The 16,883-nt window shown below is 37.8% G+C and overlaps 1 protein-coding gene across 7 annotated transcripts; it reads right to left on the bottom strand.

Annotated features, from left to right (window-relative positions):
• Positions 1-418: 418 nt before the first annotated feature.
• On the bottom strand, positions 419-16,877 carry map7d2b (MAP7 domain containing 2b). Of its 7 annotated transcripts, none has more exons than XM_079601175.1 (17): positions 16,564-16,829; positions 15,351-15,419; positions 14,831-14,994; positions 10,992-11,094; positions 9,844-9,933; positions 7,737-7,832; positions 7,484-7,638; positions 5,650-5,771; positions 5,325-5,548; positions 4,975-5,107; positions 4,707-4,887; positions 4,104-4,208; positions 3,547-3,594; positions 3,377-3,455; positions 2,909-3,035; positions 2,556-2,791; positions 419-1,695 (listed from the first exon to the last, which is right to left on the bottom strand). In XM_079601175.1, exons 1-16 carry the CDS (start codon positions 16,589-16,591, stop codon positions 2,563-2,565), a joined length of 1,953 nt encoding a protein of 650 aa, XP_079457301.1. In that variant the 5' UTR covers positions 16,592-16,829; the 3' UTR covers positions 419-1,695; positions 2,556-2,562. The 7 variants fall into 7 exon arrangements, with proteins under 7 accessions (XP_079457301.1, XP_079457302.1, XP_079457300.1 ...); XM_079601176.1 differs by having other exon boundaries at positions 7,484-7,614; XM_079601174.1 differs by lacking the exon at positions 16,564-16,829 and adding an exon at positions 16,410-16,522 and having other exon boundaries at positions 7,484-7,614.
• Between the last annotated feature and the right edge of the window lie 6 nt (positions 16,878-16,883).

The following is a 16,883-nucleotide window of genomic DNA, read 5'->3' as shown; positions in this document are numbered from 1 at the left end:
TGCATGCATATTTTTTAACTTAGGCTATTTATAGAAATATTGTCCGCCAAATAAAATATTTTTTTATATTATTTTTAATATTATCATATTTTTGTGTAAATATGAACAGTAAAGTATTCAACAAAATGATTCATGAAACAATGTAAAATGTAATGTACAAAAATACCAAACCATTGTTATGTACAATATACGTATATGTATTATCTACTGTGACAACATGCCACACTAGTGGTAAAAGTGTTTAATAAACTGTTTAATTTTTTCCTGAGGAATTATCTTTTTTTGGCCAAAATTCTTCATATATTATCAAATATTCTCTGACATAACATGTGACAACAAGTAATGTCTGTTCTACTGTACATGCAAGCACATAGATACTTTAAACCAGGAAAACTATAAATCGTGAACAAGGAAAGCTCATGGTGTGATACATGTTTTATTGTTATGTCAGTATCTCAGGGTTCAGCAACTTTAAAGCAGCGGATTCATGCACCTTTTGTCAAATTTCATTATGAAGTGCTGAATTTCAGTAGTAACCCACCACTCTCTGTATAATCGAAAATGTGATCAATCCAAATCCCATGTCTTGAAATGATAGATAGATAGATTAGATAGATAGATAGATAGAAACATCTTTCGAGAAATTGGTTCCTTATTGGTCCTGAAACAATCCAGTGCCTCAGAAGTTTTACACAACAGCATCATGATACATGCCATTGAGATGACCACCAAACATCAAAAATGAGCTCACATGCAAAGCTCACTAGCACCCTGAGTATACAAGATGGTAAACAGTGTGTTTTAAGCAACATATTCAGCAAGTACAGATCTTTTTAGCCACTACTGTACAGGTGTGGGATGCTGAATTACGTTGATTTGTGTTGCTGTTTTGTGGTTGCTTGGTTTTCTTGATCTGAATAGAGCTGTGCAATGATGTCACATAATAAAACAATACAGGAAAAAGTCCATGAAGAATTAAAAGCACTATGCTATTTAACACAATGGAATTGTGCACTTTTAATTCCCCTTTTAAGCTTTTACACAATAAATGACATTAGAAGTACACTTTTTTTTCTGTATACGTCCCCATAACTTCTAACTGCTGACTAATAATACATTAATGCCAGTATAACAGTGTTATGATAATAATTTCACACTTTACATCTATTCAGATCCACTTTCAGACTACAAAGCTTGGATTGCAGAGAAGTCATGGATTTACACAATACACTGCTTGCAAACCCCAGCCATTTAATACAGCACAATTATCAGACTCAGCACATAACTGCTCGGTTTGCCGGTCATTTATGCAACCCAAAATAAAACAAATTACACAATGGAGCTGCTACAATTGTCACGGTGTATCACTCATCAATGCTACACAGGTGTATAACAGGACTAAGACGACCACTAGGACTGCGCTAATACAGTTGCTTTGTCTGGTGATACTAGGGTGAAATGGTGTGAAATATAATATCTACGAGGAGCAGGCAAAACTTTATTTTATGTGTGGGGAATCGACCGTCAGGGTGTCTTTTCTTTGCTATTAACACATGGTTTGACATTCAGTCCTTATTCTCCTGTTCAAGAGGATATTCAGGCTCTCATGAAGATGCTGAGGCACAAAGGGCTGGTCTCATTTTTCAGCTCCACTCCAGTACATCAGTTCAGTCCAGCCCCGTGCTTCAATAGTGTCTAAAACAGAAAAGACAACAATATGAGATGGTTTACGCAACAATGAGTATTCTGTTTCTCAATTGATCACACTCATGTTGTTTAAACTCACTTGACTTTTTTAAAAGAATGAAAATGGTCAATTGAACAAGAATCTTTTTAATGAATCCGTTGCTCAGGTTCACAAAACTACGGTAGTCAGACATCGCCACTGATCTCATGAACGTATTATTTTGTGTTCCACAGAAAGAAGACAGTGACACGGGTTTGGAATGACATGAGGTGAGTAAATGATGGTAGAACTATTTCTTTAAGACACTACAGGCAAAAACATTGGTATTTCCTGCACTGGTCAATTTTGAGATTTTGGGCTATTTGGCTTATATCATTTTAGACTAGTGCATAAAATCATCCAAAATACACATTTTAAGTGTTTATTTTATTACACTATCTATTTGTAGATTTCAATTACAATACATACCTTTATCGTTAAAAGCTGTTTTCTCTAAATTAACTTTTAGCACTTACATACAACAAACATTACAGTTTTACTACGATCTATATTCTGAAGGGATTTTTTTTAACAGAGGGTTTATTCATAGACCAGATTTTATACAACAATTTATTTATTAAAAAACTGTGAAATTTATTTCTGGCTTTTGACCGTATTTTCCTGGTAACCTGGCTTTATACACTGGTTCAGATTTATGTTGTGTAAATGTATACAAATTAGTGCATGTTTAATTAGATAATGAATCATTTGCATATTTAAACATACATTTCAGATTTAGTTTTTGTGCCAATCCTTAATGGATCCAAATCAACTGAGAAACCATGCTAATATCTATTTGTCTGTTCTATATGTAGTTTTCAACAATCACCTTTATATTAGATGTTGAGCTTGTCTGAGGTCGGTCTAAGACTCTGGAAAAGTGATGAGTCAATAGCAGCGCTACTGCAATCCTGGATCAGGTTCTTGTTGCAGTCACCAAAAGCTGGAGCAGCAGACATTTTGGGATGCGAGACCTGCCCGGTCAGAACAAGGATGTCGCCCAAAGCCACAGAACTCATGCTGTTCTGTGAGATCTCGCTGACGGGGGAATCTCTGGACACAGGGCTGCAAGGAAACGTATTTTGGTTCATTACAGGGACTGCCAATATTTTATCAATGTGGTAATAAGCAAGCTATAATCTGACCTATTTTCTCTGAAATAACACTTTGTTGAAGGCTAACCTGACATCCATGGACTGGACCCCATCAGAGAGATCATCCAGCCCGCTGCTCTTTGCCTCCAGTGGCTGAAGGCATATGATTGGAGATGCAGATGTTGCCTTTGGTGGATTGTTAATCACTGTATTACCTGTTGTGCAAGATTAAAGTAGTTTAATCTACAATAAAAATGAAATAATAATAAATGCGTTATTTTACCAGATTATCGACATTATATTTTTGTGAAAGAGGCTAAACACTAATTTCAGTTCTTAATTACACCACTTGATGGCACTGTTTCATTTTTTTCTATAAACAATATAGATTTTCCACATGCTGAGTCACTCAGCAACAAAAAACAGATTAATGAGTGTGTATGTTGCAGTGAATTACAAGGACTGATGCTTTTACAGAGTGGAAAGGAAAGTTAAGTGTTGCTACGTGCCCACTGTAGATCTGTATAGTGATACGGGTCATATCATGAGTCAATACCTCCAGTTTCCAAGGGAGATGGTGAGATGGACTGGGAAACAGAAATGGGGGATGGGACTTCCATCTGTGCCTCTTCTTTCTGTCCATAGCATGACATGCAGTATTATTTGCTACAGTCAGTACATCGGTGTCATCTGATAATGCAACTGGACAGAAGATAATTAATTTACCTTTTCTCCATCTGGTTTTCTTGTCCTTTTCATAATCTCCTCAATACGCTGTCAAAACCACAGATGCAAACTGAATTGACTTGTCATATAGTAAATCAAAAATAACTTAATGTGAAATATTACTAAACATTAATAAATAAACAATTGTTATGTGATTTATTCTCATTGACCCAAAATAAGTAGTGGAAGGTTATAAAGCACTATCCAGTATGAGCTGGTCAACATGAAATCAAAAGTGACTACTTTCTATACACTTTGACATAGATATATGTCGATTACGAAACTCCAAAGGGTTGCAAACACTTTCATTTGTACTACACATGCGGCCCGGATTCAACTGCTCTGTTGCACAATCTCTAAAGTTTGAATTAAGCTTTAATTAAAAAATAAATATGTGCATAGAAAAGTAGCCGTTAGAGATTACCACTTCATAATTACTTACCACTAAACTTTTCTTCTCATAATGTACTTCACATTGCATAATCATTGTAATAGTGTTATTAAATGTTCCATTAATTTCTTGATTCTTAATGTAAACAGACAGAAAAGAGAAGAACCTTCTTCCTTTGCAGTCTTTCCTGCTCCTCCTGAATTTTCAGAAGCTCTCGCTCCTGCCTCTTCCGTTCGGCCTCCCTATGAACGCGCTGCACTGCTTCCTCCCTCTGCCAGACATCATGACACATCACATTTCCAACTAGATCACATTCATCCCTACAGATATCCACAGCTACAGAAGACAGATTGGTGCTGCACGTGTTTGAATAAGTGACTGGATGGGTGAGTATGCTAAATGTGTCTTGATGAGTCAGTTTTATTTCTGTGTACATTTTTTATAGAAATTATATATTTTTTATTATTAATATAATAATTTATAATAAAAATGCATGAAATAAAAAATCTATTAAAAGGTAAGTTACATTATAATATAAATATTGTATTATAATTTTGTTTGTTTGTTCAAACAGCGAGGTTCAAAAGTCTGAGACCAGTGCAGAAAATATAATAGATTCTTTTATTTTTCAATACATTTTCAATATATAAATATAATATAATAATATCGAATAAATTATTTAATTTAAAATAATGTATTAAATGAAAACTAAAAAATCTATTATATGTATATATTTTATTATATATTATAAAATGTAAATCCCTCTGACCTGTCTCTCCAGCTCATCCTGGAGATCCTTCCAACGTTGTTCCTTTTGGTGTCTGTCCTCCTGCTCTCTCTGGCAGCGCTCCTCCTCCTGTCTCTGTCTTTTCTCCTCCGCCTGTCGAGCTGCCTGCACCTGCCGCTGTCTCTCCTCTTCCTGCTGCCTCTGGAGCTCCTCAGCCCTGAGCCTGAGATTCATGGAGAAGATAAAACATAATACAGCAGCAAACGCATAAATGTGACACACAGACTCTAGAGACACACAACATCTCTACCTCTCCTCTTCCAGTCGTTGCTTTTCTTCCTGCTCCTTCTGTACTCTGGCCAGGCGTCGTCTCTCTGCCAGCAGCCTGGAGGCCTCCTCTGCATCAGTGGTTCCTGCTTTCCCAGTGGGAGTCACTGGAGACTCTGAAACACAAGACAGGAAGCACTTAGTCCAAGTCACGTGATTGAGATCCTATTAGAACAGCTTTTAAAGCAGAAGAAAGAAAGACGTATGGATTTGTAACTAGATGTGGGTGAGTAAATGATGACAGAGTGTGTGTTGTTTTGGCCAAAATAAAATATAAATATTAGAGGAAAAACATTATAAATGTTGTCTTGGAATCCCTGAACAAGATATTACCTGCATTGTGTCCAAATTCCTTGCTTGAAGATTTTGGGATTCTCTCTGCTTTGGAGGTCTTTCTCTCTAGAGTGCTGTAGCCTTTACTCTCCAATGTCCCTTTCTCTTCTCCTTCCCACCTCTTGCTCTCTAAACTTGGTGTGGTGGCTCTGTGCCTCATCGGGGAAGGAGGGTATTGACCCGGGGAGGCCGGGGACTGGATGCGGCTCTTACAGGACCTTGATCTGAATTACAAATGTAAAGGCAAAATATACACTCTCCCTACAGTCTTTAAATAAACAATGACAACAAGTAAATTATTTGATAAAATAAAAAATAAAAAAACCTTTTCGGTGTACTGGGGTTCTTTTGGGTAGAAGAACTTCGGGTGGGTGTTGTTGGAGACTCAAGTTTTTTCATAGATGAGTCAGCTAAGGTTTGGGCGATGCTCTTTTCTGTTTTCTCAGTCTAAACACCCAAAACAGACACCAGAATTATAGATTTGTCCAATTTACTGTTCTAACAAAGCCACAAAGATAAGCTTGGTCTCTCAGCCAACCCAGAAACCCCTTAATATAAAAAAGTGTAGATTTCAATTTCATAATATTTGGTATCCTGAACTGAAAATTAACAACAATTTGTACATTTATTTAACTAGGTTAAAGTTCATTTATAACTATACTATTGTTCATGGTTAAATCATATACCTGTACATTAGCTAATTTATACTTGAAATAACATAAAATGCATTTGTATACATACAGTATAAACTAGCATTAACATAAATGCAGCAAACTAACATATTGCTTATTCACAATAACTAATGCATCAAAGGGATCATTCACCCAAAAATTTAAATTCTACCCTTATTATAAAATGTTTGTGACTTTCTTTCTTCTGCAGAACATAAAAAAGAGATATTTTGAGAAATGTTTCTCAAATATCTATGAGAAAGAAAGAAAGTCATAGAGGTTTGGAACAGGATGAAGGTTAGTAAATGACAGAATCTTCATTTTTGAGTAAACCATCCCTTTAACGAATTGTAAAGTGTGATAAATTTTACTAATAATAGTGACAATCGTATTCACCATTATCAATGACTTTTACCTTCTAGTCATAATCAATGTACGATTTAAAAAATATATGTTTCTGCCATGACAACTCTCTTAGTTAGAATGGTAATGAGTATAACAACGTTAATGCGTTTGGTCTTGGCAGAATAGATCTGCTACGCTGCTGCTGATGATAGCTACTGCTTTGAGCAAGCAAGACATGCTGCTGCTGTACAAGCAAACATGAATCAGCCCCATAGTATATCTATACAGGTGGAGCAGGGGATGGTGAAGGGGTTTCTGAAAGCACGCTGAAAACTGCTACAGCAAACAATAGAATGGTGCAGGTATGTATGACATCACTTTTATAGGCCAAAACGCAGAAGCGAGTTAGCAATTTAGCACTTCTGGTTCCATCGTCCCGAAATCAACGGATTTTTTGAATGGGGTTTTGGTTAAATGGCTGACCGTGATGTAGTTCATTTATAGCCTATCTTTAGCTTTTTACTTCTGGCGACTGCATTTGGGCTTCAAAATTCATAAAAGTTGTGATCATCTGTGATAATTATTTTGATGGGCAAAACGTGCAAGAATCAAAAACTTTTGTTGATCACAGAGCTTGTTTTTAGCGATAATCCAAAAGCCTATGGGAAAATCCTATTGGGTGTTTGTCGAGGAAACCAGTGTGATGTCAACTGCCGGTTAACCTAAAAAAGTAACGTCGTAACCGCACCACTATATAGCCAAGAATCTGAATGTTGATCAGCAAGCTAATTGGCTACAAATACAATGAGAACCAATCAGCTGTACCTTATAGAGACTGATGTAATTTGAAGCGGATTGGGTAAGGATATATGAGCCTTCGCCATCTAGAGTTTCATGACAGAACTTTGTATTTACTTTATGTTTCATATATCTGCCAACATACCCCTTGCTGGACATTCACAGACCCCTAGTTGAAAAATCTATGGCTATAAATCCACGACCGGACCTGGACATGCACAGATCTGAGTAGTGTAGTTGCTAGGAGACCAGCTCCTCTGTGGGCTGTGTCCCACTGTGCTTTGCACCAAACATACATTTCTGAGCTATCTGACAAAATGTTGTTCATATCCATGCAGATCGGACCTGAGGGGTTTTCGGGGTTGTGGCTGCCACTCTGGAGTCATTCAATGGTCCACAAAACGATGCGCTACCCTTCTTCCGCTCGGCTCTACTGGGTGAAGCCCTGTAAGGAGACCTGTGAGGGCTGGAGGAGGCTATTCGGGAACAAAGACAAGACACTGAGGGGCCAGAGGTCATAGGAAGACAAAGGATCAAATAGGGGCAGGGCAGAAATTGAAAACAATTAAATAGTGAAGCTTAATGCAAAAAAACTTGCCTTTCTCTGTCATATTGGGCAAAGTAGTGGATGAGGACGAGAGATGTCTGCTCAGGAGAGAGTCTGGGGACTCGGGCGGAATAATAAAATCTTGAACTGCAGTGGAAAATATTATGAATGGTTCCAGGGAAAAAGAAAACAGGCACAAGCGATCAGACACAATGATAATGATATTCAATCACAGTTAATTTTGAAGATAAACGCCAGAGGCTTTCTTTCTGATTAATAATTAGTGGCCATTTGGGTATGAATATTTACACTGATCAAAGACTTTCATGGAGAGCAGCAGGCTCATATTCATATGAGGTAGATTTCTGTACAGACTGGCTAAACTAGGATATTTGCTAAGCTCGGATGCTACATTTAAAATGAGCCAACAGATTAGACCCCCTACGCATTCTTTAGGGGGTGCAATGCAGCTCAAGGCGGATCCAGACTACACATCCTCTCCGGTGCATCCGGACCCCTTACTGGGCCGGGAAGAATACGACGGTCTCCATAGCTGATGCATGTAATCTCCATGGGACCTATGATTGGTTCTAAATCCAAACATTTTCATTACCTCATTAATATAACATTTACATTCACCTTTAAAAAAAAGACACAGACAGTAAAAACAACAACTTCAAAATACAAACACAATAGAAAGGAGGTGCCTGACCATGCAAAACCTAATGATAGGGTGTTTCCAGGGCGCTGCAGCATAAATATAGCGTACAAATGCACATTCACCACAAATAATATTATGATGGTTACAAGTAGACTTTACATTTTATGAAGACAACATCAGGGTGCTGCTATGTGGCTGCTAGAGTAACGGAGGCAAGCTAGTGAGAGCTGTGCTGGTAAACCTCACTCCCCTGGTGCGCTAGCAACTGACACTAGAGGCTGCAGTCTTTAGCATTGTTGTTAGTGCGACCGCCTCCGATGCCTGTCTGAATGCCAGTTTGAATCCTGCTTGAAGCAGTGCGAGTAGAACCAGAATTGTTTTATTCTGTGGATAACACTACTATATTTGAAATAAAACGAAAATGTTTCTCTTCTGATTACATTAATATTTTCCAGATATTTATATAATTTAATTTGGCTTTAGGATGATATAAATACTATATACAGTATGTAATATAAAACAGTATGAAAGACAATTGTTTATATGCTAAAATAAAGTAGCATATTGCTATTGGTTGATTTTTAGCATATTGCTATGCGGAAGCTGAGGGTTTTGGGTAGTTTTCAGCACACTGCTCTGGGGTGTTTTGAGTGGTTTCTTACTGGCGTGAATCCAAAGTGCCGACACACTATGTTATTCTCGTCCCTAGATACGCTCATATTCCTCATTCAAAGTCAAAGTTTTTTTTCCACCCGTTTTTATCATCTGCCAGGCAACAATTTTAAGTCGGATTATGTAGAAATGATGATTTAATACATTACAATACAGAACAATAGCAATAGTGATGTTTGCATTAGCAAGCACCAATAATAAAACTCACCACAGAAATAAACACGAAAACAGAGCTTCAAATAACACCTATGGGCAAGGCCAATATGTACTACCGTTCAAAAGCTTTGTGTCAGTAAAATCAGGAATCAAATTGATCAAAAATTACATTAAAGACAAATAATTGCTGTTCTTTAAATCATTATATTCATCAAATATTTTTTTTAAATCATGGTTTCCACAAAGAAAAAAAAGCAGTTTTAAACATTGATAATAATAATAAATGCAATTTCTGAAAGATCATGTGACACTGGAGTAGTGGGTGCTGAAAATTCAGCCTTGCCATCACAGGAATAAATTATATTTTAAAATAGAAAAAAAGTTATTTTAAATAGTAATAATATTTTACAATAATACTGTTTTTACTGTATTTTTGATCAAATAAATGCACCTTTGGTGAGCATAAGAGACTTCTTTCAAAAACATCAAATAATCTCACTGACCCCAAACTTTTAAACAGTAGTGTGGGATCTTAGATCGCAAATAACTTACACCTATGTAAAATCTCATGCACATGCAAACCGTCACAAATACAACATCTGAATCACTGTGACTCAAACTTCATGGAAGTGAACGGGCATGACACATAAAGCAGCATGAAGTCAGTACCGTTCCTGGATTTGCTGGCAGGAGGAGGAACAGCGGGGTCATTGGCTAAGGCTGAAGCAGGAGGAGAGGGCGGGGCGATCTTAGGATCACCTGTGCGGCAGGTGATGCAAAGCAGAGAAAGCACAGGTGCGTGAGTATTTCACAAGCTCACAGTGGAGATTATGAGAAGTCATAACAGTGTGTCCCTGTGAAATACTGATATACCCAGTCAGCAGTTTTTCTCTGACGGGAAGCTTCATAATTTCCAGAAGAGCATTTTTTTTTATTTGTTTATATAAGAAAAAAAGTGATTTTGCTAATAAAGCAGGATGGTAATATGAACCACTGCCAGATGAAATAACCCAGAGCATGCATCTAATGCAATGATATCAGGTTATCAAAGAACCTAATGTTCTCCAAGGGCAACCAAACTCATTCTCAAATGTTCGCCCTTACCCACAAAGCAAAATAGGCGTTACATGCATGTTATCAAGATATATTATCAATCTGACTCAGGATCAGGCTTAGAGGACAGTGTAAATAATTGATGTAGTTATGAATGCACCACAGATTCAGGGTGGTGCTTTCGTGTCTGTCTGTCTTAAAAGCAGCAATTTTTTACCTAGAGTTGATTTGATTTATCCGAGCCTCAGGTCTACTGCTTAGGAGATATATAGGTTTGTGTAATTGAAACATTGGGAGGGAGGGGGGGGGGGGGCATTGTTTGAAGTCAGAACGTGGCAGTGACAGAGCAAAACGCCTTCAGCTGCGCAGTCTAATATGCCCTGTGCAGGCACAGTGACAGTACAGTTTATGGTGTTTGTTCTCCAGCCAAAACAGCCCAAATTGCCCCTTGCCCCCAGGCAGAGCTTTTGCACGGATGATTTATAATGCCTATCAGTCTCTGATGAATCGCTGACAGCGCTAACCTTGAGGCAGAGTGTTTTTCTGCGACTGGGGCGACTCCTTGAGATCGGTGTGACACTGCAGCTCCCTCATAAAACAGCTGCATCTGTCTGCTTTCCATCCCACAGCTCCCGTATCAGTCAATATCGCAGTCGGTTTTAAAACAAAAGGGCTGCAGTGCAGTTCCCACACCCTGTTTTCCTATCTCTCCATCTGAGAGTTCACACAAGGGACCCTCCACGCCCTCGCAAACGCACACTCACCCTCGCAGGCTCCGGGAGGTCCGCCCCATGTCCATCGTTTGGGCCTCTGGTCCACCTGCAGGTTCCGCTCCAAGGAACGTCGCATCAGGGCCTCTAGTCGCTCCTGTTCGTTGCGTTCCAAAACAGGGAAGAAAAGAGACTCTCTGACCGAGCTGTCGCTACGGCGGCGAGAGGACGGGGATAAGGCTGGTTGCTCCATGGCGACCACCTCTCCTATCCGTCTCCGACTCTCTCTCTCTCCCTGTTCTTCCTGTATGTGTGCGAGCAAAACGACGAGGGCCTTGCCTTCTGTTTCTGTCTCTCTCTCCCTCACCCTCCCTTGCACTCAGCGACTCTCTCTTTGTATCTCTCTCCTCCCAGGTGACTGTGTGTCTAAGAGAGCGTATAGCCAGACGGAGGAGAGAACTGCCATACATAACTCCACCCACACCCTCCCCCCTCAGCAGCTGACACACACGGACCGAGTATTATAATGACACAGGTTGCATCATTGAAAATAAGGAAGCCTATTTGTATTTTCCTGAAATTCTCTCTCTATCAACCCCATCTCTCTGCATTTCCTCTAACCTGAATAACCTTGTTTCTCCATCTGATTTTCACATTATGATCGATTTTGCATAAATGGGCATAACCCTTACCAAAATACTGAAATTTACACAATTAAACAGCCTTCCAGATTCAGGGGAGTACAACACATTGTCAATATAATCATAAGAGTAAAATAACGTGGAGTACTTCATTCCGATTGATCAAAAGGAATTAAAATACTTTTGTATAATGATCGTTAAACGATAGCCTCTTTGTTTCTAATAAAGATGTAGCACACTTTACAAAGGGATCTCTTGTGAAAAAGAAGTGTGCTTAATTGTATTGATGTACACTTGTAGCGTAATTCAAGTACTGTACTTGCAAATAATATTTTAATATCTTTCTCAAAACAATTACGAACACTTTTTTTCCCCATTTTCTTTAAAGTACACTTATTTAAATACATGACATAGGCTACAGGTTTCAATAGAAATGACATTAGTTTGGCAGTACCATATTTCTAATACATCAAAAGTAATTATTAACATAGTGTTGTATGCTAGTTTAATGCATAGTATTATTAATATAGTATTAAACTGCAATACATTTTCATTTAATTGTGATTAACAAGCAGAAAGTGCCTGAAAACATTACATTCAGTTTGCACTTAAGTATATTCTTTCAAAGTATACTATTTTTGTAATAGGTACTGTAAATCACACATAAAAGTATGCTAAAGTATACTTCTTTTTCACAATGGATAGTTAAAATTCTGTCATCATTTACTCATACTCATGTCATCCCAATCCCCGTGTTGTTCTTTCTTTTGTGGACGTAAAAAAAGTGAATTTTCTGAGAACATCCTAGTCGTTCTTTTCCATATAATGAAAGTGAATGGAGACTGGGACTAAATCAAGATTTACATTAAATAATTAAATAAATAAAAATACCACCATAAAAGTATCATACAAGCAATCTGCATGACTTGTACAATATATTCCAAGTTGTGTGAAGCCATATGATATAGGCCTAGCTTTGTGTGATGAACAGACCGAAAGTAATCAAATCATTATTCAGTCATATGAACTATACACCATTTTTCCCCACACATGACTTCAAAAGATTAAAAATATAGTGCACGCATCGTATGGCCCACATTTATTGTAATTTTATAGTCGCTTCTTTGTCATTTTGTAGCTTTACAGAATGACAATGACAAGAGCTTTACAAGTCCCTATTCACTTTCATTATAAGGAAAAGTGCAGGCAGGGTATTTTTCAAAGATCCACCTTTTGTGCTCTACAGAAGTAAGTCGTACAGAAAAGACATGAGGGCGAGTAAATAATGACCAAAAAGACTTTTCATTTTTTGGGGGGTGAATTCGCGAATGGCAAAATAACCGAAAACCTAATGCAATCAACAGATTATAAAACACACAAGAAAAAAAGGCATTATAACTTATAACTTGATTTCATCATAAAGAGCCTCATAATCAGCAATGTAATAAAGTGTAATAATGTACAATCATTAACGAAAAATCAATTATTTTAGGGTGATGCAAACCCCTCATATAATCTTACATTCTGCTCTAACATCTAATTTTTTATCATTTGATTAATCTGATGAAAAAGACTGCACAAAAAGATGATGAATGGCTTTGAGTGTACACAAAACTAGGTGTCGCCTCATGCTGCATATAGTGTGGACATAAAGAGGCCAAGCTACTGCTACAGATTTGATACCACTGCAGATACCGAGGAGCCAAAATTCATTTAAATCCAAACGCTGGCCCAGATCAGAGTCATCTGAGGTAAAACTAGATATTATAGTGCAGAGCTACCATGCCAGAACACAGAAACAGCACCACACCCTGCATACAATGATGCACTGTCTAACTGCAGTCTCTGTTAGTAGGCATCGTAATGACACCATACAGTATTTTGCATCTGAGATTCCTTATAGCTTCTTCAAACACGCCCTTACTATGTCACACCACATTTTTTTAAGGTAATTTGATTTGTATATGTCAGTTAAGGATGGATTTCGGGAACAGTGAGCTCATTTGAGCACTCCAGAGAGTCACAAATCATTGCAGCATCTGACTGGGGGTGGCTAGTTTTCAATCAATATAAACAAAGACCTCACTCTCCAGCTAAGACAAAGCTCAATGTCACAAAAGGTGGGAACTCTAGGAGGTTAAACTCAACATGTATAAAGACACAATTATGCACAGATAACAATAACTATTCCATTCATAAAATCTAATCAGAGCCCAGTCAGCCCGGTAAAAATGTCAACCTTTATGGTGTCACCATCACAAATACGACATCTTGAATCAAATGACTTGCTACACCTAAGAAAATGACATTTTGGCTCAGGCTAAAAGATGATGTGTGGAATTGTTGTGCCACCAGCAGATTTGCAAAGATAATAATTGTATCCAAACAGATTTCCCAAATGCTTCCTGGATCTTCCATAAGACAAAATGGCAGTCCAACCCCCAAACTCGCCATTGGTTGAGCGTGTGTTGTTGTCTTGTGATCAAGGTTTCGCATGCTAGCATGGTCCAGTTAGCCCCTGCTGGTAGATATAATGTATACACTACTGTTCAAAAGATTTTTTTTATGTTTTTGAAAGAAGTCTCTAATCCTCACTAAGACAGTAAAATCAGTAACATTGTGTAATATTTTTACAATTTAAGATAACTGTTTTGTAGTTTAATAAATTTTCAAATGCAATTCATTCCAGCGATGGCAAAGCTTTGGCAAAATATTTTTCAGCATCATTACTCCAGTCTTGAGTGTCACACGATCCCTCAGAAATCATTTTAATATGCTGATTTGGTGCTCATATTAATTTAGGAAAACATTGAGCTGCTTAATATATTTGTGGAAACTGTGATTCAGAATTCTTTGATGAATAGGAAGTTCAAAAGGACAGGATTTATTTGAAAAATAATTATTTTATAAGTGTCACTACTGTCACTTTTGATCAATGCATCCTTACTGAATAAATGTATTCATTTCTTTAAAAATATATCTTTACTGACTTCTTAATTTTGAACAGTAGTGAATATATTACTTATGTCATTCCCTTTCTGCTGCCTTTGATCCCATAAACTGTTAAATATTATGTTTTAATAGCTACAAATTACACACTCCACCTTTAAGATTAAACCAACCGAAGAGAAAAATAAACAGCAAGAACGTATGCATAATAAAAAAAAATTCATTTAAAAATCAGAACAAAAATTAAGGATGCAGAGATAATATGTATGAAAAGCAGATACCCCAAAGAGTGTAACCCCTGACCTTTTCCTCCTCTATGCGCTGCCTCCTTTTCTCGTCAACGGCCGAACGACGGTGCATCTCCTTTTGCCGCTGCTCCTCCAGTCGCCTCCCTCGCTCCACCACTGAGCGCTCATACTGCTGCTGTGCACGCTGTTCCTTCTCCCAGAGAGCTCGCTCCCGCACAGCTAGAGAAACGGTGGGGGTGGACACGGATAAGTCTATAGATTGCCCTGATACGGGAAAGGCCAAGCCTTTCCCAACTTGCTGACAATACTGATTCATTTTGCTAAGCACTTAGTGGCATTACAAAAGTCTTCCACTACTCAAGAGCCATCAGATTCAGTGATGAATAGAGTAGTAGTCTATTGCCCTGAAATAACCCCCACTTTAATTTATCCTCCAGATTGTCACAAAATCCATGTAGGAATTAAAATTAGTTCTAAAGCAGGCAAGATGTTATAGACCATTCTGAATATAATTTCATGTTTCTTTGTTAGTATCTTAGTAGGACAGACTGTTTAATAAAAGACTTGCAGCTAACCTTGGCTTCTATCTTTCTCCTCTCTTCTTTCTTTGGCCAGTCGAATTCTGTCCTTTTTCGAGCCTCCATCTTTTAATGGGAAAAGACGTTAAATGTTAAAATGCACAAAAACAATGAACACATTTTGTATAGAGTCTATTGAATCATGACCAAAGCCAAGGATGTACGGTAACCAAATATTCAAGCCCCCCTCAATATCTATGGTGGTTATGGCCCAGTTACAAGCACTAAAACAGAGGGCTGGCTTTAATTTTGTAATGGTATGCAGATATATGCAAAGACAAAATGCTCAAGTCATGGGGAACACAAACCTGATATTTAGCCTAAAATCTAAAGCACATTTCATACAGCTGAGGAGAAATTCTTGAAAAGACATTCAGACAATATGTATTATATATATAATATAATTACAAGAATCCGAATTTAAACGTGGGAAGTACAAAGCATGCCTGAAAATCAATAAACCCAACATCAAACACATTTATTCTGAGCCGTCTGTTAGACAAATAGATATAAATAGCTTATAGTGGAGACCAGAGATGGTTGTCACAAGGGCTGTAGAACAATTACACAAATGTGTTTTCTACAGCAGTGATATTGTATGTTTGTTTCAAATCATCTTAAAGTAGAACTCCTGGGCTGTTTTAAAGCAATTTATTAATTCAAATATTTGTTGACTAAAACAATGGTTTGATATTTTTGCTGTTTCATGATTGTCTTACCATTTAAATTTAGACGTAAAGCCTACCTGGGCAGGTACCAATTTACCCCATGTAATGTGACAGCATGTGCTTCTATTGGGGCATGTTGTCACAAAAGATCAATGTGTTTTTATGAACTGCATATTTTCTTCCCTGGGTATGTGTAGAAACAGAAATGTTACCAATGCTGAAAAGTGATAAAAACAGTGATAACTAGCCTTGTTTTTCCCTATGCCACACACACACACACAAATATATGTGTGAGCCACTGAGCTATGATTTCTCTTTCTCTATATATATATATATATAGTTCACAAAAACCTTTCATATATGCCTAAATAAGGGTGTCACTCTTCACCTGGACAGGTCAGTCTTTGGTTCCCCATCCTGCTCTCATCCCAGCAGTTTCCATGACAACAGCTCAAATTGCTCGTTTTCCCCGTAATCCTTTCTTCAATATCATACATGGGTGAGGCATATCATTTAAAGCATGACAATATAACATAACGTACCTGTCAGGTTTTCCAAAATTGTGGCCATTTCCGGTTGATCTTTTGGTGTATTCGACGATTAATATCCAGATGACATTCCAACCACACACACTCAATTATCACTATTTAGTGGAAAAATCAAAACGCGAAGGAAAACACAGTTCACCTCAGGTTTTATTCATCCGAACCTCATCACGGTCTTCGACCAGATATCACTAGTAGTGAAGGCTGAAGGCAGAGCCACGAGAGCGCGAGGTTCTAATAAATTACAACACGCTCGACCAATCGCCGCGTGCCGGGCGCACGCGCGCGTAAGCAATGCGCCCGGAGGCAACGCATTA

Source organism: Phoxinus phoxinus, assembly GCF_949152265.1.
Source record: "Phoxinus phoxinus genome assembly, chromosome: 24".
In the NCBI taxonomy this organism is placed as follows: Eukaryota; Metazoa; Chordata; class Actinopteri; order Cypriniformes; family Leuciscidae; genus Phoxinus; species Phoxinus phoxinus.
The sequence above is the reverse complement of the archived record's forward strand: the minus strand, read 5'-3'. Positions and strand labels throughout refer to the sequence as shown.